Source organism: Erithacus rubecula, assembly GCF_903797595.1.
Source record: "Erithacus rubecula genome assembly, chromosome: 8".
NCBI lineage: Eukaryota > Metazoa > Chordata > Aves > Passeriformes > Muscicapidae > Erithacus > Erithacus rubecula.
In genome coordinates, this window is record NC_136659.1 from 7,646,402 (window position 1) to 7,667,650 (window position 21,249).

General features: G+C 37.8%; 2 protein-coding genes across 14 annotated transcripts in view; one reads left to right on the top strand and one right to left on the bottom strand.

Moving 5' to 3' along the window:
* Positions 1-21,249, top strand: part of LOC306804772 (small membrane A-kinase anchor protein) — a 73,781-nt gene that overhangs the window by 28,244 nt on the left and 24,288 nt on the right. For 2 of the 13 annotated variants that reach the window (XM_079311792.1, XM_079311794.1), the window contains exons 2-7: positions 2,663-2,736; positions 2,929-3,120; positions 3,829-3,888; positions 10,682-10,786; positions 17,098-17,326; positions 18,725-18,805. The gene's annotated coding sequence lies outside the window, so the exon portion shown is untranslated. Of the gene's footprint in view, positions 1-2,662; positions 2,737-2,928; positions 3,121-3,828; positions 3,889-7,542; positions 7,656-10,681; positions 10,787-13,390; positions 13,661-17,097; positions 17,327-18,724; positions 18,806-21,249 lie in introns of those variants that run through there. The other 11 variants (XM_079311793.1, XM_079311791.1, XM_079311786.1 and 8 more) reach the window with 7 other exon arrangements.
* On the bottom strand, positions 1,685-7,814 carry MSTN (myostatin). Its single transcript, XM_079311783.1, has 3 exons — positions 7,316-7,814; positions 5,145-5,518; positions 1,685-3,082 (listed from the first exon to the last, which is right to left on the bottom strand). Exons 1-3 carry the CDS (start codon positions 7,686-7,688, stop codon positions 2,702-2,704), a joined length of 1,128 nt encoding a protein of 375 aa, XP_079167909.1. The 5' UTR covers positions 7,689-7,814; the 3' UTR covers positions 1,685-2,701.

The following is a 21,249-nucleotide window of genomic DNA, read 5'->3' on the forward strand; positions in this document are numbered from 1 at the left end:
TGGTAATTTCAAGTTTGGCAAAATACAAAAGACATGTACTGCATAAAATTTACACGGAATAAAGTTTGTCTGAGTGTCAAGATGTGAGGCTGGTTGGAATAGATGCTTTTTGGAATTTGTACTTGGTTTAATTTTGTTTTCATTGATTCCAGGAATAAAAAAATTCCATCACTTTTGCACTGCCTTTTTGTAGGGTACAGTTATTACCAGGCAGCTAAGATGTCACTTGTTTGGGGGTAAATGAATTTGCATTAGCTTTTCTTTGTCTATCATGAGTAAAAATAATCCTGCACATGTTTTAACTGGACTTTGGTGCAGATTGGGAATATGTTTTATTCCCTATCAACTGCAAAATCCAAGCTGCTGCATCTCTGCAGCTGTTGCTATATGAACTGGCCCAATTAAAGCAGTGAATGTTTAGCTGCAGGCTATATGGAAGTTAATTGGAAGTCTCTGGATGGTTTAAGAGCCTCACTCAAGGAGATGCTATTGATAGTTCACACAAGCAGGATGGCACTGCTTGGTGCCTGAATGTCACAAGTTAGAAGTCAAAGGGCAAAATGTTGGTCTCCATTAAAGCCAGTGGAGGTTTTGCCATTGACTTCAACGAACAGAGGTTTTCTCCCTTAATTCTGTAACTTTGGTTAGGAGGGGAATTTTGTTGTACTTTTAATTCTTGTGGCTTCACTGAGAGTCTGGATTCCAAAAGTTTTTAGATTTTTATTCAGTCTGATGGTGTTTTGTGGGAAACTAAATTGAAAGTGTATTTAAGGGCCCCAGGGACCTGCTCTGTTGAACTGCATCGGGAGAAGCTGAACATCTGCTTGATGCTTGGACACAGCTTTAGCAGAACTCCTGATCATTCAAAAGAAATTGCAGAAAATCTGTTTGCTTTTAAATTTCAAACCTCATCACTCAGACTTTAAGTTTTAATGTCCTTACATACAAATTTTAAAAAAAGTAAAAAACCCAATACAAAATTTTTACCACTGAGGCAGAAAATATATAAAAGAAGAAGGGAAAGAATTCAAGCAATTTTGCAATTTTAGGGTGGTTTTACACAAAGGAAAATTCAAAACTGAATTCTGGAATATAACAAAAACGTGCATCATATTAACATGAAGATGTTTTAACAGTGATTGTGTTGTCTTACCAAACACCTGTTTTATCAGTTCTATTTCACATGTGAAATAAAATGGACTTTATAGTAAATAGATCTTTTTAATTTCAATTAGCAATTTTTTACTATAAGGAAAATGTACAGAATTTGTGTGGAAATCCATGTGCTATGTTTACTCTAATACAGAAAATACTTTGCTGCAAACCTTTAAATATAATAAAATGCATTTAATAGCAATCTTTTGCGGTATCATCATTATTTATGAACATAACATTCAAAATATGGAAATCAGTTGCAGATCAAAATGACCATAAAAACAGTAACTCAGAGAACCTTATAAACATGTCAACAGCCATCATTTATCCTAGATGGCTCATACCAATGTAAAAAACATATAAAATGTAGAATAATTCTCAACATATGGTTTACTTTGTTGCATTGTTCCTACATATTATGTTAAAATCCAGAAAATTATATTTTGAAGAGAATATTGGGGTTTGTTTATTAAGCTAAAGTACAGGTTAAAGTAATTCTTTTCTTGTGATGAACATATACCAACAGTGATTAAAAAATAAACATTTATTTACAAAATATTGATGCATACATATTACACAAGTCAGTTATAACAAAGTGGTTTTTTTAAACAATATCTGTAGCAACCAACTATTTGCATTGGTTTACCATAGTGCAAATGGTAATGTTGCAAAGGCAGGTTAAAATGTGGGATTGCAATTTGAATGTTGGATTTCTCTGCTGTCTTCTGTTTTTCTATGTCTAGAAAACTATTCCTTTTCATTAAAAAAAAAAAAAAAAAAAATCTTGCGAATGTTGAATAGTTGAATACCTGAGGATAGGGCAAATTCATTATTAAGCCTAAATTCTTTCACTTATATAACTATCTTTCTATTTACTCAGCCTGCTTACGTAGCACCATTGCCATTGGTTACTAACATACTAATGAGGAAAAGGAATGGAAACACACTAAATACACTACGCCATCCCTAATTTCAGGGTTTGTCCATTTCTGTGGAATTTCATCTGATACTTTTCACAAGTCTGCACTATATATTCAAGTGTTTAAGGATGTTTCTGTTGATAATGTGTAGTGGCATATATGTTACCAGTATATATGTTCCTGTAAATATGATATTAAGTGGAGCTGTGAATAAAGGAACCTAAAAGCCTGCTCCTTCTGTCCTCAGGTGAGAAGGAGCTTGCTTTTGATTACCAATCTGTACTGAAACCTGCATTTAAATTTGTATCCAAATGACTGAATATTGATTCCCTCATAATGTAAGAACTTCATGGATTAAATCCGGTGATTTTGATTGCAGCTTTTCTCTTTTGCTGGCTCACAAGCAGCCATCAGGTAATGACATTGTCCTTTAGTTCACGTTCTGTAGCTGGTGCTGGTAGCACACAGGAGGTCGGCAATGCCTTGCGTACGTAACTTCACAGTTTGAAAGACTGGTGAGGGGGTATAACTTTTTCTGTTTTTTCTCTTTTTTTTCTTCATTTCTTTTTTTTTTTTTTTTTTGTTAGCTTCCACGAATTGTGAAGCGGTGAATCCCACGAGGAGCCTCATGAGCACCCGCAGCGATCTACAACCATGGCGGGTATCTTGCCGTAGATGATCTGTTCTTTGCCGTTGAAGTACAACATGTTGATGGGGGACATCTTGGTGGGCGTGCAGCATGGGCCGGCCGAGCCCCTGGGGTTGGCTTGGTGCACGAGGTGGGTGTGCGGGTACTTTTGTAAAAACACAAATTCACATTCTCCGGAGCAATAGTTGGCTTTGTATCTTTTAGGAGCGATAATCCAATCCCACCCGAAGGCTTCGAAATCCACCGTCAGCGGGTAGCGGCAGCATCGGGATTCTGTCGAGTGCTCGTCACAGTCGAGGCCGAAATCTCTGCGGGACCGTTTCGGTGTGTCTGTAACTCTGACCTCTAAAAATGGGTTCTGTGAGAAGAGGAGAAATAATGGGAATCATTTCTGAGGTAAGCCCAAGTTCACTAAAAACATGCAAATGATATTTCAGATGTAGAGGCATCAAATTAATATTCTGAAATGAAGTTTGCAGACAAAATTTGACCTACAGTTATCTCTGAATTTCCCTGCTGTTTCTCTATACAGAGCTTTAAGACCTGAGTATTTATCCCTGAAATCACCACTGTCTGTGCATCCTTTAACTTCTATAAGAACATTTCAAAAATCTGGATGCTGGATTTTTAATTTTTATATTAATTTTGTTTGTTTCATTGTTCTAAACTCCACAATAAGAGCTTTTGTAAGTCCTTCTGAAATTCCCTTCATTAAAATCATAATGAATTCAGGCTTTCTGGATATCAAGGAAAGTTTTTTGTCCAGACCAAGGAGGAGCCAAAAGTTGCTCTCCTATTGCTGCCATGCTTGAATGACTCTATGACTGAATGAATTTGGAGGGGCAGCAAAATATTTTTGACTCCTGGAAGAGTTTTGTGGCCAGGAATGTACTTTTGGCAGATCTCTGAGCCACATGCCTCCTACCAAAGGTGTATTTCCACAGTCACCAGCTGAGACTGGAAGGAAATTGCAACCCTCATGACCATGATTTTGAAAAAGTTCCCTAAGTCGCTGACTTGTACACACTGATTTCTGCCCTGTGTGTTGGTTTGGCACTGATGGGACCATCCCATGGAGACCATTCCTCAGGAATAACAGCCCAGCTAACTTTGTTACACAGATACCTGCAAGCTGTGAAGCTGCTGGAAGTGCCCTTTCCAAAAGTAAATTATATGGGAAGGTGTTTGGTGAGAGGGGCAGCCTTGTTACTGGGAGGGGAACTGCTGGAGGGAAGGGAGAAGAGATTTTCTCTCCCATTTTCAGCTGTGCCTCTAACCCTGTTCTGCTGCTGAGACGTTTATTTATAGATGATGATAGCCATGGGTTATCTGTGTCTATCATCATTTGAATGGATGGAGGTGGTGAGGACATTCCTGATCATGATATCCAGCTGGCCTGTTTCAAATACAGGAGATCCACATTTATATTGGATGTATAATCAAGATATCACAGAGTTTTTCTTTTAAGCACTTTTAAATTGTAATATACTGCTGTGACGTTAAATGTTGCATAAATATGGTTGGACACAATGGTCTTTTCCAACCTAAATATTTATATGTTTCCATGTTTCTGTGATCAACAGATTCATCTACTACATAGAAGTAAAAGTAGAATAATATTCTTCATACTTTATGCAAAAGGAGGTATCACTTGGTTGTGGTAAGTTCAGAAATTTGCGTGGGTTGTAGATGATTAGTGATTCACAGAAACAAATAGCAAGGGAAGTGCTGTAGTTTCACTTCAGGTTTACTTCAGGTGTACTTTTAGGTAAACTTCAGATTTAATTTGTTCATCTATTCTTACAAAACAAACCAGATAGCTATTTTGTGCTCTTTCTTGTCATCATGACTTGATTATTGTATCAAGCAGAATTTCTCTATTCAGACATTTCTAATAGGTAGAATGATGCACTCTATCAAATACTGAAAGGTAAAGAACTTAACTTTATGAAGAAGATACATTTTCACCTTCATAAAGAGAAAATTTTTGTTGTTGTTTATAGAAAATATATGCATAGAGAGTATGTAGGAATTCGCCTGCCTTCTCAGCAATACTGGGGCATCTTTGAAAGAATCTAAAGTCTGTTCTTTATGTGGAATAGCTGCTTATTAAGCAGTATTTGCTCTCAAAATTGAAAACAATATTGCTTTGATAATATCATCCATCAGCAATTGCCAAAACCTTTTCTAGTTAATGCCTCACAATGTCTCTGAAACACTGCAATTTCTCTCCATTTTTGAGATAGGGAAACGGAGGCAGAGGAAAGCTGTTGATTTTTGGCATGATCAGAGAGCAAAGAATGAAAGAATTGAATATACTGAACTTCTATCATCCATTCCCTGAACAATGCATTCATTTTATCCTTAAAACAGAGCTTAAATGCTTTTCAGTGAAATGAGATTTTTCTAAATAGACTTACCAATCCATCTTCCCCCGGTCCTGGGAAAGTAACAGCAAGATTCCGTCCGTTCTCATCAAAAGCTTTTATTTCGATGCCTAAATTGGATTCAGGCTGTTTGAGCCAATTTTGCAACACTGTCTTCACATCAATACTCTGCCAAATACCGGTGCCTGGGTTCATGTCAAGTTTCAAAGATCGAATTCCAGTGTATCTTGTACCATCTTTCATGGGTTTAATAAGTCTCAGGATCTGCACAAACACCGTTGTAGGTTTTTGGACTTGCCTCAAGTATATCCACAATTGTGCCTTTACTACTTTGTTATATTGTATTTTAGAGCTAAACTTAAAGAAGCAACATTTTGGTTTTCCCTCCATTTGTACAAGAAAATCAGCTATAAATGAATGGAAAGAACAGATTACTGAACAGGGAACAAGAAAAAAATGCGTACATAAACCTGACTATTTTTTTTTTCAGACTGTATAGAAAATATTGCAATATGTTATAAAGAGAAGCAGTAACAAAGTGGATTTAACTTAATTCATTTCCTATGGTTTGCATTCTACAACAAGTTTAGTGGATGTCAGCAAAATTATTCTATCACCTACTACCAATTCACTTCTGCTGGTCACCTCCTGAGGACCTTCATAAAGCATGCAGAATAGCAACTTTTCATAAGCTGACTCAACATGTGTGTGGTGATCCAGCTATTGCCAATTTACTCCAAAGTCTCAACCTGCTACAGACCATACAGCCCTGGGCAAACTGTACAAACACTTGCATTTCTCCGTGGGAAGAAAATAATTGAGGGGATTAATGTAAGGATCATTTTGTTTTCATTTAAATAATATTAGAGGAAAGTCACGTGCAGTGCTGTGTTCTTCCTGTAGCCTGTGATGCAGCTGTCATACCTAGTCATGGCAATATCTTTCCATGCCAGGATAAAATGGGTAGTACTAATCCTAAATGGTGCAGGGCTTTAACGTTCATAAATCTCATCACTTAAGATACCTGTCTCTTTAGTGCATTTAAAATAGCTCAAGGGCTTTTTATAACAGGTAGGAAATGAACTCAGAGCAATGAAATATGACTTTTCTTCAGTCACTGTAACTATGTAGCAGTTTGATTAAAAATAGTTATAAAGCCTTGAACATAAAAGTCCAGAATAATAGTGCAGGCAGACCTTAGCTTTGTGATAAGATTGCAGTAAAATAATGCTATTAAGTGCCCATCTTAATAATTACTAAGTTGAAAAATTTCACTGTAAAATTTACTTTTTCATCTGTGAGTTCATTTTTAGCTGGTGAGAGCAGCTGATATTATTCTAGTCTGCATATCATATTGTTATCTGTAACTGCTAACATGCCTTATATGTCCTGTCATATTTTTCCTTTTTGACATCATATTCATAAGTGTTATTTAAAAAAACAGCTGCCATAGTCAAATACTTTAGCTGATGAAGAACATAAGATACTACAGTATTAGCTGTGCAAAAGATACTTGATAGGAGCCATAGCAGATGTTTAGCACTCGGAAGATAACTCAAATCTGCTCATTCAGTAAATGCCTTCATTCTTCCTTGGCATGATTACGTGAGCTGATTGCTGTAGCACGGACATTTTTACATTTAATCTGTTACACACATATTTGTTTTAAATATATAGTTTTAACTCTGAGGTGGGTGGTGCTAGTTTATGGGATCAGCAAAGAGGCAAGAATTTAACTCTCTACTTGCACTTGCTGTAGCATGTTGCCGTTAGGTAGGTGTCATGCTCTAAGCTGCATTTCTGTTGATTTCTATTACTTCTAAAAATACTGGCCAGTGAAACCTCTCTCACAAAAATATAGTTCTCTCGTTATCTGCACTTGTACTTCATATTTGCGAGAGGAAATGCCCCGAGTGCTGCAGATAACGAAGTTGACTGAACTGCAGCTCTCCCTTTGCTTTCTAAGGCAGTGGGCAAATCCTAAGTGCTACAGGGCACACACATTATAAGGAGAGTAAAACAAAGGCTCGCCACACGGTCATCTGAACCTGGCTCAAATTCTTTAGAAATAACGCTCTCCTCCCTCCAGCAGACTTCAGCCAGCAGCCTGTTGGGAGAGCCTGAGGAGGAGTTGTGTGGCTCTACAGCAGGGAGATAACTCTCTCTGAGGGGTAGTGGGAGGCGAAAGAAGCAGGGTTACTTACACTCTGTAGGCATTGTGATAATCGTTTCGGTGGTGGCATGATAGTCATCATCTTCCAAAGAGCCATCGCTACTGTCATCTCTCTGCACATCATACTGATCAATCAGTTCCTGCAGTGGAGGAGCCTTGGGTAAAAGTTGTTTAATAACATCCCTGCTAATGTTAGGAGCTTGTTCCAGACGCAGTTTGCTGAGGATTTGAATTTTTATGGCTTCTATTCTGGAGGATTTTGTATTCTGTCTCCACGTACAAGCATTGCACAGTCCGTCCTTCTCGGCGTTCTCTGTGGGCTGGCCACTGTCATCAAGAGCCACCGGATCGACTGAAATCAGCATGAACAGGTAAATAGAAGCACAGAGCGCTAGCTTTTGCATGATCTCACATTCAGTGCAGCACTTTTCCCTTCTTTTTTTTTCCCCCTCCCCCTTTCCCTTTCAGTACTAAACAGATCCGTGAAAGCAAATGCAATCTGAGAGACAGCTTGCCACACTGGTGTACCTTATATATTCCAAGGGGGCTTTTTATACTCCAACTTTGATTAGGCTCATGTCGTCAAACCCGACGATTGGTTGCTGTCCCAACAATGAATCTGGCTGTCAGAGGGTAAAGCCCTGTCGATCACAAGTCACTAGACAGAGTTTAGTTACAGCCAAGGGTGAACTGATTTATCTGGGTGCTTCTCAGAGGATATGCCTTCACATTCTGAAAGGATATATTTCCAAGTATTGTGGGCAGCAGTACTGAAAGACAGTACTGTCATTCTTAAATATTATACCAACTGTGTACTTGTGCTATGAATCAAGAGAAACCTTGCTCTAAACTTGCTTTAAGCTTCTACCAGTCTTTCTGACTTGAAAGTTTGTTCTATTTAAAAGAAAATCCTGAGAGGCTACTTTTAGCAGGCAGAAAAATAATAGTTTAGAAATGGATTGCAAAGAGTACTAATTTATGTTATTCATTATGTTATATATATATTCAGCAGTTCCTATTTCAGAAAACCTTACTAGGTTTCCCTAGACTCTAGCTAAAGCAGTATTGGAGATTTTGTTCATATCTGACACTATGCAAATGCCTGTCTTAATTGTTTGCCCTTTAGCATATATCAAAATCTACAGAACAAATTTTTTACTGAATTAACAGTCAGTAATGAAAAATAAGTCTGTCCCCTCTTCATGCTGTCACCAGAACACTGGGTAGTAAATTAAGTATCTTTATCAGCAAAGGTATTTTTAAGGAATATCTTTAGCTACTCACTCTAATATTACACAGGAATATTTCAACTGGGTTTTTTCATTATTAGTGAAAGCATTAAAAGACTTAAAATATTTAAATCTCTACTCATGTAATCTTTTATTTCTCTTCAAAATGTCTCTGTATTATGCCAACGAAGTGATTTCTCTCTGCTTTTTTACTTTTTACTCAAATACTTAGAAACTCTCTTATGTCCTGCTTATGTGTTAAAAAATGCAGGTAAAATATGCTTTCTGCATAAAAGAGATGCACCTCTGTGTGATTGTGTACACATTACGGCTTATAAAATCTTACATTTGATCTTAAAATCAAATGTAGTTCACATTTGATGTGCTCTTAGCAATAATTATGGAACTCACACTTAGTGTGGGGGATGAGGGGGCTACTGCTCAACACAGGCTGCATGCCACAGCAGATAGAAACCCTGGAATTGGTATTTATTGTATATATTTGTATATTTGGAATCTGTGTATTGCAGCAAAAGGAAATCCTGGAATTTCGTGCAGTATGCCAAAGTTTGCCTTAGATTTTCAGTTTCTTATGGAGTTTCTTTTCTCATTCTGAGTACACCTTAAAATGTCAGACAAGTGTTATGCATGTGTTCATGTAGGAAAAATGTTGGTATAAGTAAAGATGTGGACAGAACTCTCAAAAAAATATTTTTTCCTGCCTGATCATTCATATTCATCTTGTATCACCTCTCCAGGGCATGCAAATTCACTGTACACCACAGAACTGAGCCCAGTATTCAGCTCATAACCAGTTACATAAATCACAAGTATTCAATTGAAATTGATTGTCCTGCCCTGATGTAAAATTGATGCAAGTGATATCAGGCTCACACATTCCAGGCATATAGCTTTAGGGTCAGACCCTGATATTTTGGATTTAGCCAAAACCCATGTTAAAAGCAAGCACTTTGCTGCCTTAGCTCCTGAGCATTTGATTTTTACACAGAGACCAATGCAGCTACTCTCAACATGTGGTAGCACAAACAGGCCATGGTTCACTGGAACAAGAAGTTAGAAGTTTGCAGTGCAGACTGCTGTGCCTATAACATCTTTAAACCAGACTCTTAGTGCATTTCAAGTGCTAGAAATGTGTTTTTATGGAAGATGCATGGGAATGATTCACAATAAGAATCTTTCTGAAAAGCACTGACCTGTTTTTAGTGAATTTTGGGGGGATTTAAGTTGAGGGTTGTTCACTATTTCTACAGTTAATGTTACAATAGAATTATTTTTACGAATGTCTTTATTTTAAACTGAACTTAACCATATGGATATAGAAGGGAATCTACCTCAAGTGGAAACTTTGACAGGTACCAGGTATCACACCAGAAACAGTTTAAGATGATGATCCATCAGCAATGATGGAAATAATGATGCAGTCAGTGATATGAAGGTAATTCATGTTGTGGCAGACCATGGCTAAAAGCCACTAGTGAAGGAGAGGGGCAAGAGAGGTGCTTAGCAGAGCAGTGCCTCAGCACTGTGATCCTCTTGGGCTGTGCTCTGCAGCCACACTGGACCTCCCCTGCTCCTTCTCCTGCAAGTCCTCCTGCTCTGCCTGGCCAGCATGAACATGCAGAGCTTCAAGGTTCTTTCCCCAGTCTCTGCAGAGAGTCCATTAATCTGAGAGCAAGAGTCCCCTTGCTCCCTTCTGTGCAGCATTTATTTATGGCTGCAGGACCAAGGCTCTCTCTTGTGAGCCCCAGGGAGCTCTGAGCAAGGGCTCAGCTTGCTCTCAGGTGACACGTGGTGGCAAACAGACCCTGCTGAGCACCGCTGTTTGGGAGGCAGCAGTAGCAGCCAGAGTGGTGACACACGGACTGGAGTGACAAAAGCACCCCAAATTTACTAGTAGCTGCATAACAGAGAGCAATATTTTTCCATTTCCCTCATAAAATGCATTTCATATATACTCTGAACAACTCTAGGCTGTTAGTAGAATACTTTTCATCTTCTTGCTAGCTTATTCTTTTTTCTCTGAAATTAGAACAATTTAGGAAAGAGCACAAGGAGCTACACTTGATCAGGAGCTATTGAAGGATCTAATTTATTTGACAATGATAATAATAACAATAGAATATGTAATTTATTTTTCTGTCTGTCAGGCATTGTAGTGTTTTTGGAAAAACTGTGATGACTACAAGTGATGAAAAGTGATGACTACAGGAGTAGGGGATAGAAGAGAAAAAAAGAAGTGATGAAGAGACCAGGTAAAAGTTGTTCTAAAATTTATTAGGCAAAAAAATTAAAAAAAAAAAACCCAACCGCAACAAAACCCTAGCACATTATCCCTAGCAAAACTAAAGAAGAGTTAAAAATGAAATGCACATCTTACTGAACTTTATGGCATTTTAATATTATCTTTGGGATTTGTGTCATTCTACCCGTTGTGCCTGCCAATAGTGAATAGTATTCCCAATCCTGACTATGAGCAGATGATGGCTCAGGCCCCCAAAATCAAGCACTGCAAGAATGTTCCTTTGTAAAGGAAAAAAATCATACATCTGTCTACCTGGCAACTTCTCCTCTACTTTCCTCCTTCCACCATGAGCTTTTGGAAAACCTTAAAAAAAAAAAAAAAAAAATTAAAAAGGGAAAAGAAACCAAACCCACCCCTTACAAATTTGATAAAGAGGTTTCATAGACATGCTGTAACTGCAAGTTCTATGGAAAAACAGTGACTGTGCAGAGGAAAAGGAGATTACTAATGCCCTCCCTGAGGAGCAGGCGAGCAGAGCCCAAGCATTACCCATCCTTTTTGGCAGCTCTGGTCAGGCAGAGCGCTCGCGCTCCCTCGGCAGCGCTCTGCGCGCCCGGAGCATCCGCAGCCTGTCACCCCTGCCCGGCCAGCAGCACAGGGACAGCAGCCTGAGGGCTCAGCTGCTCCTGGGGCACGACCAAATGCACGTGGAAGGCAACCAGGACATTTCTGAGAAAAGGAAGAGTTGCAGGAGTATGAAGGAGCTGCTTTCCTGGCAGGGGAGGAAAGGGACGTGGGTTATAACCCTGCCAGCAACTGGACGACTTCATCCTGCTGTAGGCTTCATTTTCAAACACTTCCTTACAGCCTGCAGGACTAGAAATTCACTTTTTTTTATTCTTTTTTTCTTTATTCTTTTGTTTAAGTTAAATGAAATAGTTCTCACAGTTGATTTACCTCAGAAGGTAGAACTGGAAGGAAGAAAGCAGGTGTTGCAAAATGCACTGTAGATCTGTGATTGCTGTTTATGTTGATGTCAATTCCTACCTCTGAACCAGTTGGCTTCACTCCCTGGTTTGCTTATAAGGAGGAGATAACATTCCTTTTGAGCTGCTGAGGAAGGTACTAATTGAATAAGCTTATCTCTCACTTTTGTCAGCACAAAGCCTAAATTAAAAAATAGCAAAATGAAATGGATAGAAAACTCCATGTTATATATTTTTGAACCAGACTTGTCTCTCTCTTTGCTGCTATAAACTGGAAATAGTGTTTGTGCAGTTATTTTGTTTGGAACAGTTAAATATGAATAGAAAAATTCAGACATATCGTAAAATGTATTGCAGTTAGGGTGTTTCAAATGCTTAACAATGAGTCCAGCTCACCAGGTGCTTTCTCTCAACCACCTGAATCACAAGATAAATGCATTACTTTGAACCACAAATCAGATATAAGACCATATCTATAAAACACCCAGAAAGAACTCTTGCAATAACAAAATGCTTATGGAAGCAACATCCCAATTGCATTATGTAAATGCATCTACTGTAAGGCAAACAGAGCCACTTTTAAACTTATTACCATGAACTAAAATATGAAAGCTGTAACTCATGTGAGTTCTTGCTCTGGAAAATGGCCTGAAAGAGTTTGTCCTTTGCTGTAGTTTTTTGCCTCTAAAAAGTAGTCATATATAAACTTCTAAACATTCTGCTGTCACAGCTACTGAAAGTCAACTTCATAGATGTTGATGGCATGAGTATTTAATTCCCTCAGCTTACCAAGAAAGAAATCCACCTTGGTTTTACCAGTTCTGAGTTCTAGATCCTATTAGGAGAAGAGCAGGTGTGGCTCAGGGTACAGATGCCTTGGTGCACTGGCATCTGGATGGCTTATCAGGGATGGGTGTCCTGCAACTCCTCCTCAAGCCCTGCTGGCAGGTGGCTTTCCCATTAAAACCAAGGTGTTCAGTGATTTGGGATTTTGAGTGGTCTCCCCCAAGATGTACTTGGGTCTGTGGTTTGAGTACCAGGACAAAATGTCACTCTGGCAGATGATTTCCTCCACTCAAGAGCTGTGGGTGTTGCACTAGTGAGTCTTGCCTGCTAAGGAGTGTCTCACAAGCCATGGTATGCAATTGTGCAATGGATAAAATGGGGAGAACAGGTAAAACTGGTGACAAAGGGCTGCTGTGGCCATTTCAGCCCATGATGCACCTCTCAGCTTGCCCAAGAGATGCTGCTGAACATAGGCTTTGGGGGAACTTGCCATGCATAATTGTGCCTGTGGAATTAGGCCAAAAATGCCCTGTTGCTTTTTCCTCTCCTGTGTGTTCCAGTACACATTGCTCCAGAACCAACCTGATACAATAGTTGGAATGAAGCCTTGAAATTGGGAAGTATATTAAATTCATTACAAATTTTTAAGGAAGAATGCTGTTATAGTGAAAGCTTCCAGTTTTTCTGAGTTCTTTTGTATTCAGGATTTTATTCTGCAGCCTTTACTATGACATCTATATATCTTATATATTTTAAAAGAGCTCTGTTAAATCTCCTTAATTCTAAGGGTGCTGCCCTTCTTAAAGGATGCTGTATTTTCTTTCTTTTCTTTACATTTGTAGGTTTTCTGCTTTTACCCAAAATTCCTGACATTCATCCTGACCTTCATCTTCAATGTCTTTTAAAATAGCTGCATCAGCTGCTGCATCGTTGATGAGAAACCTTGGATTCCTCTCAAGAGTTGTTACCGTGCATGGAGAGGTTTCACTTGTGCATTTGCACAATCAAAGTGCTTGAAATACCAAAAAACTTTGTTTCGGCATCACTAGCTACAGGCATGCTTGCATTTTCTCCGAGGCACAGCTCTTTGAAGGGGATTTTCACCCCAGGAGGTCAGTGATTTTGTGTGAGTGGCCTGTCCTCTGCTGGGCTCTTCTGGAACAGCATCTGCTGGGAAGCGAGGGCCTCTACTCTGAAAAGTATTTTACCTTTTCTGTTTCTTTTTTTCTCTCTTGTTTTTTTGGTTTTTGTTTTTTGTTTTGTTTTGTTTTGTTTTTTTGGGGGGCGGGGGGTGGGGGGTTAGTTTTTTGGGGTTTTTTTTTAATACGTAAGGAGTTAAAGCTCTCTAGTGTTTCCGTCTTAGCTCTGATCAACTCACAATCCTCTGGTTCATCTCTGTAAGAATTCAAGTGTGATCCAACACAGCCACTGTGTGTCTGGGAACCACCAGCTCAGAGCTCTTGCATCCCATTCCTCTGACCCTGGCACGTCATCCCACAAACTTGTCATGGCCAATCCTGACTTTATCCCCTCTCCCTTCAAGTCTAGTTTAAAGCTCTGTCAATCAACCCTGCTGGATCATAAGCAAAGACCTCTGAGGAAAGTGAATTACATCAATAAGATGAAATTATGGCAAAATGAAGTTCTTTTCTTTCTGCCACGTGCTGATCTATGGTCCAAATTAGCTTTTAGACAGGCTAATTTGAGGCAATTGCCACTAGGATTAAATGAAAAGTGGTGGTAACATTCTTCAAGAAATCAAGCAACACTCAGATCTGCAGTCATCCAAGAAAGCCTTTGAATCTGACCTTGATGAATATTCATCAGCAAAGGTCAAGTTTACAACTTAGAGCTAGGCTACCCAATTCAACTCTGGCATTAAAAATGCTGTATGCAAATTTTTAACCACCCCATAGAAAAAAGTTCATCAGCTATTTCATTATGATGAAATGTAACTTATTACAAACATCTCACCCTACAAAGTCATAAATGTATTATGGGAAAAAGCAGATACAAAAGGCTGTGATTTCTGAGGAAGCTGCTTCTTTTAAAGTAAGGCCCTGAAGAATCAGGTATTTATGAAAACCTCAGTACAAAATAATGCAGAGACAGGAAATCACATAAGCTGCTTTAGGGTTTTAGAAGACAAACAGCAGATCAGAGACTGCATAAAATTTATTGGTGTATTTGATTCTGATTTGGAGAAAACATAAATGCTAAGTTTTTAAAATAAATTCTGCCTAAAGCTTTAGCTTTACTGCCCTTTTCTCTTGGGAATTGCCTCTGGCTGCTCTAGCAGACACTTCCAATTCTTAACAATTCCAAAGGCTGATGCTTTAAAAGTTTACAAGTTTGCTTTTGGTTTTTGTTTTTTATCCTTGGATTTCAAGTTTTTCTCTCCCATCTGCTTGCTAGTTGGCAGCATTAGCCTACTGGTTGATAGGAAACACAGATAAACCACAAAGGAATTGACTGTTTGGGGGATTTTTACCTTCAGTAACAGACTTTCAAACCTCCTCTACCATTCTGCAGTACAAAACTACTTAAGAATTAACTCTTCATAGCAAAGAGCCCAACTATCACTGTGTCCATGGCTATATGGCCTACACTCATGGAAATCATGCAAAGATCTTATACTCTCTGTTGACCATGCAAGTGATTGAAAGGATGTTTCAAATTCAGAATTCTCATAGAAAATCTAAAATTGTTACAGTGGCTGTTGCTTCAAAGTTTACTTTTAGGATGTCCTAGCCTAGTGAAAGGTGGAGAATGGCTTTTAGTGAGCAGATATGGAAGAGTTAATGGAGAAAAATATTCCCAGATTAATAGATACAGAGTTATTTGTTTGCTGCTGACTTTGTGATAACTGCACAAAGCTTTTTTTATGTCAAGTGAACTTTGTAGCAGGGTTTTTCCAGTACATAAATCTGAGGAACTTCACAACTGCTTCTGAAGTTTTGAGAAGAAAAAAGACTTGCTGCATAGAAAAGTCAAGGTTATGATCAATTAAAAATATAATCGCTTCACCAAACTTAAGGCTTTCCAGAGCATACTAATAAAAGAGATTGATGGTACAATTAGGAATGCAATGCAAAATGGAAATAAAATTGACTACATCAAATTACTTTATTATTCTTTCTGCAATTTACTGAAGTAGCTCAATATTAAGAAATGGAAGCATTTTGTCATTTTGTCCAAAGCCTCTAGAACAAAGGAAAATTAATGAGTAACTATTGTGCAGTTTCCTGCTTTGCTAATTCTAAACTTTAATTGATGTATCTAATGATTTATATGAGTAACTCTGAGAAAGCAGTGTGGTAAATTTTAATATCCCAGTAATAACTTGGTAGGGAGAAATTGCTTCACTAGATCCTAAATTGTGTTAAAAATACTGTGTTGGTTTATCTGTAGTTACAGGGTTTGTGTACATATATTCCATATAGATATGTTTAATTAGACATTCAAGTGAAAAAGCAGTTTCTGCTCAAAAGCTTTCTCATTGCACTGGCTGGTTTGAGAAATTAGATTTCTTTTCTTTATAACCCTTTCTTCACATCAGTCAATCAGGTATTATTTGAGGGATCATTTGAGGCACAAAATACTTTCCACAATTGTGCTACCTGGCAAATTTTGTATGTTTCTTACAAGAAATAAGGTTTATCAAAATTATGTGTGGGAATTACTTATTTCAGTATGGATTTGGAATGGTATGAAATGTGTGTTTGCAGTTCATAAAGATGAATGCTGTACTTAGAAATGCTAATTATTTAGTGATAGGAATATTTTGCACTTTGGACTAACATTTAGAATCACCTGATATTAACTAATAATTTTTAATGATAACTCAGATTAACAGGTTTTGGGCTTTTTAAAATTTCAACATTGCTGTATAGGGCTACATTTCATGTTCTTTCAGCCATTTAGAACTAATAAAGAGTAACAAGAAGAGGAAAGCTGGTAGGCAATTTTGTAACCTTTTAGGTGAGTGACTTTGAAGAAAGCATATTACAAGGGCAAGGATGTTAGTGTTGCATTATGATGTGCTGTGTTTGAAGAAGCTCTTAGAATGGCTCCAAGCTGTGTTAGCCCAGAGTGAAACAAAACGGTACAGCAAGTACAAGCTCAGAGGATAATACTAGCAAATACCATTACATAGCACAAAATTGACTTCTTATTTTCTGGAGAGGATCTAATTGAAAAGTGGGATTTTTTCAGTATAATGGTGTAATTTGTGGTTTGCAGGCAGTGAGAAAGTCACATCTGTCAGTAGTTTGTCCATACAGCAAGGTATGAGGTGTATTCTTCTTACTTAGCTTATAAAGGATTCAGTTTTCTCACAGCACTGTCCCCATGGAGTTTCTCTTTCAGTGTAAAAGCAGGCAGCACAAGAATACTCAACACAAGCAATCCCAGTCCTGGTAATTGTGGAGGTTGAAGGGAGACCAACATGCACTCTGCAGGTGCTGGTTTGTGAAGTAACAGCTATGGAGCATGGTGGCTCCTCTTCAGTTTGTGGTGATGCTAAAGAAATAGTTTTTCCATCTTCCAGCAGTGAATTGAACTTGGAATTTATTATTTAGGCTTTAATTTTGGAGGGAAATCAGATTTCCTCTGAAGACAAATACATTTTCCAGCTTTGCTTTTGAGAGACACTTTGCTCACATTTTTTATTCCTGAGAAGTGCCAAGAAGAGGAACCAAAGGAAAGAGAATAAATGAGGACCTGGAACCAGCTTGCCCAAATATCCTGGCACTGTCTCAACTCAGCTGGTGATGAAGGTTGGTCTTAGATATGGGTAAAGAACTGAAGTCATTTTATCTTACCTGCACTAGTTCATTTGCACAGGGGAAAAATCCATCACAGTTGGCATCCAGGTTCTCCATCTGCAAATTTCCGTGGCAGTTGCAGTAGCCATTATAAAATAGAGTGGGTTTGGTTTGGGGTTTTCCTGAAAAATCTCTTTTGGCACTCTACAAATGGTGGAGAGTAAGAGCCAGTGTTTAAATAGAGGACCACAATAGAACACAAATCTTCTTAATGAGTTGCAATCAACCAAAAAGCTAATGGAGTTGGGCAGTTCTTGTGAGTGCCTGAGGGGTCTCTGGCCTCCAGACCAGGCTTTGCATCCATATGATAAAATCCTTGGGAGCCAGGAACTCAGGTTACTTTCATTCCCATTCACAAAAGCCTGGTAAGGTTTCTCTGCTTTTGTAATGATGTAATGCAAATGTATTTTCAGTATCTTATTGATGACTCTCAGGGTTGTATTCTTGGATCTAATTCAGTCATTTAGGGTCCTAAGCATTAACATTCAGTTGATTTGTATTTCTGTGCTTACTGATTGCTAATTCCCTAAAATTTATGGGTTTCTTTTTCACCAGATTCAAGGAGCTTTATCCAGAGGTATGAAGGGAAACATGGCTACAGGGAATGCAAGCTATTTTACTTGAGCTGCTGTTCCCTCTTTTATCGTTCCATTATCTCTTCTGGTTTTCACCAATGTCTTTTGTTTTTTAGGGAAACTGTCTTTAAAATGCATGTTCTCTGAAATATGTGCCTTTCTGTTTTCTGTTTGATTAATACCTCACCAAATTAGGCTGAGGCTGTGAAATCAGATAACCTGTGCCTGTTAATATAACCAGGCCCTTTATTATATTATCAAAATCATGGGCACTAGGAAACTGCATAATCCTCAAGGAATCTCAGCAAGCCTGCAAAATAATCTCTGTGAGCATAATGCTCACACCTTGAGCTCTGCTAAGGACTGGCTTTAGTGTCAAAGCATGAGATAAAAAATCCTGTCCAAGTTTTGAGGTGCACACTGCAGTAAATCTGAGTGCTCTAAAGCCATTATAATTGTGGCATCTCCTGTGAGCACATTATGTATTAGGTATTGTCTTTTTTAACCTCTGTGGAGTGTCTTTTCTTTCCATTCCATTATATGATCTATTGTACTTTTATTTATTTACCTATTTATTTATTTTTATGAAAACTCAGTGATTTCTTATCTTCTTTCTCTGTTCCATGTATAGCTTTAGATAATTTATCTTGTTCTTTGGGGTTTTTTTGTTGTTGGTTTTTGTTATTTTGTTTTTTGGGGTTTTTTGGTAGTAAATAGCTCTGCTTTTTTGGTATTGGTGCTTCAGCTCTGTATCATTTTTGTCTCCCTTCTTTAGGATTGCACTGCAAGGAGTTTCTTACTCTGAAGATGGAGTAATCAACAATATTCTGCAAATGTCTACAGTATTTCTGGCAAGGTAACATATAGATCATAAAGATGTAGATAAAGTAGACTTGTCTGATATTTACTCATTCTACACACTAGTATTTGGAAGTTACAAAAAAAAAGGAAAAAAAAGCACCAGCATGTTTTAATTAAGCTATCCACAGTGGTATTCTCTTGAAATAATAACAGTTTTTGAAAAGAATAATAAACATGAAGCCCTGTAAGCTTTGCAGGTAATTCAGTTGTTCCTCTGGGTGACTGAGTGCTCCCAGCTGAACAGTTTGCTCCACAGGTTTGTCTGACTGGAAGGCAGAATGAAAGCATTTTTCTCAAAGTGCTTCCCATTTAGCTATGGCCAAACCTCATGAGAACTGTGGCTCTTACAAAGCAGCACTAAATGATTCCACTTTGGGTAGTTCTGGCTACTTCTAGAACATAGAAATGTCTTTAATCTAAAACCAAATTTGCATAGGTTAGATTTGTGCAAACAATGTATTATTAGTTTTTAAAAATCATGTAACAGTTATAAATACTGCACTTGAGTTTACTGGGGTGATAATTAGAATAATAAATACTTGTATCAGTGACATACCTTAAATGTAATTCAACAGTGGATAAGAACCCAACATTTTTCAAAGACAAGATTTGATTTCCTCTAGAAGATCTAAAATGTACTTTTCCTCATGGGGTAAAAGTAAAATGGAACATTATTTTTACTACTACCCAGTGGTGTATCATGCAGCCAGTGTATACACCACCACCTGTGAGTTTGCCTGCTGCATGCTCAGTTCAGGAAATAAACTAGAATAAATTTATTTTCCATCTGCTGTATGCTGGAGTGTAGGAGCAACATGACTATATTTAAAGAAAATTCATGAGGAAAAAGAAGTGTTTCAGAGCTTAAATAAACAGACTTTGTTCACTTAACTGATGCTCAGTGATGACTTCTGGAACAGGCTGAGACCCTTCCAAAATGTCTTTTCATGGCTGTAGGGCTAAGCTTAGTGGATTTTGATTTTGGGGGTTGAGTGGGGTATGGATACAATTGCAATGCAATGGTATTATCATCAACATGCCAATGTAAACATTTCTAACACCATCAAATTCACTGCAGGGGGGAGCACAAAACCTTGCTTACAAATTTTCTTCTAAGGAAAACTGAGAAACTGTATCAATACCCAAAAGGATACAGACAGTTTTCACAAAATTCTTTATTCATGCCTATAATACAGATAGAGCCCAAAACAGAGATATCTTTAGCCACTTCATGCTATACTGAAATAAAAATAAATTTGAAGCATGGTAAAGGTACAAGAAAGTTACAGCTGGTTGAAGAGACCAAATCTTGTCTGCAATTCTGTTCTTTAAGAAGCACATACTCAAAGCCATGAGTAAATACTAATAAAACCTGGCAAAATATCACTGAAGACAAAATATTCCAAAGGTAATATTACCAAAATCCTTTGAAACTGAATTAAAATATCATATGGGCTTGCAAAAGCTGTGTGGATCAGGGCCCAAGGGAAGTCAATTCTTGACTTTAGTTTCCACTGTCCTTTGCCCTTTTGCATCAAGCAGGAGCTTCTTCCAAAAATAATTTCCTGAATGCAAATGACCTGTTATAGCACTTATTACTTGGGGTGTAATGTTCGAGGCAGGAGTGACCCTTAAATTAGTTGAGGAACACATATGAAACTTCTAATAATAGTGAGGCAAGTCTTCCATATGTTGTTATAAATTTCAGTCCAAGATGATTAACGTGGCTCACAGGCTACTCTTGTAAGATGATAGAAGAGATATTTTTGCTGCCTCTCCTGAGCAGGCTAGTGTTTCAAATTATTTCCAAACAAGCTTCTTCCAAGTGAGAGATGGTTCTCATTTTTTTGTCACCTTAATAAAAAGGTGATGAACGCTCTCTTCTTAACTGTGCCCTTATATGAACATCAAACAAATTATTATGACAGTATGATGTGGTAACAGCATGTATGTGCTATCTATGAAATAATGTTATATTCATAAATACCAGTCATTAATTTATTGTGCCTGTCATTATGTTTAGAACAGAGTGCTTGTACTGTAAGCCTGCAGGGAATCACAGAAGTGAACTCAACAGCTACATCTTCATTCAAAGTTATTTTTACTTATCACAGGTCTCTATCTAATATATTTTACATCACTTCTGTCCAAAGACTTCAGAAGAAGATATCTTATTAACTACTTTATTAATGAAAATCGAAGCAATAGTAAATTAGGTGGCAAAGTGTTTACTGCCATAAACAAGAAAGAGAGGCCTAGGATCCTTCTTTTTGATATAGAAAAAGGTGACTGATGAAGCTCAAAGGTTCATATTTGGTCATTTATTTATTTGCAGGTTATTTTTTTATTTACTGGTACTATGTGAGGCTGTTTCTAGATGAGATACATAGAAACTCTAAATATTCTTGTTTGGCTGAAACTATTCATCCTGATTCATCC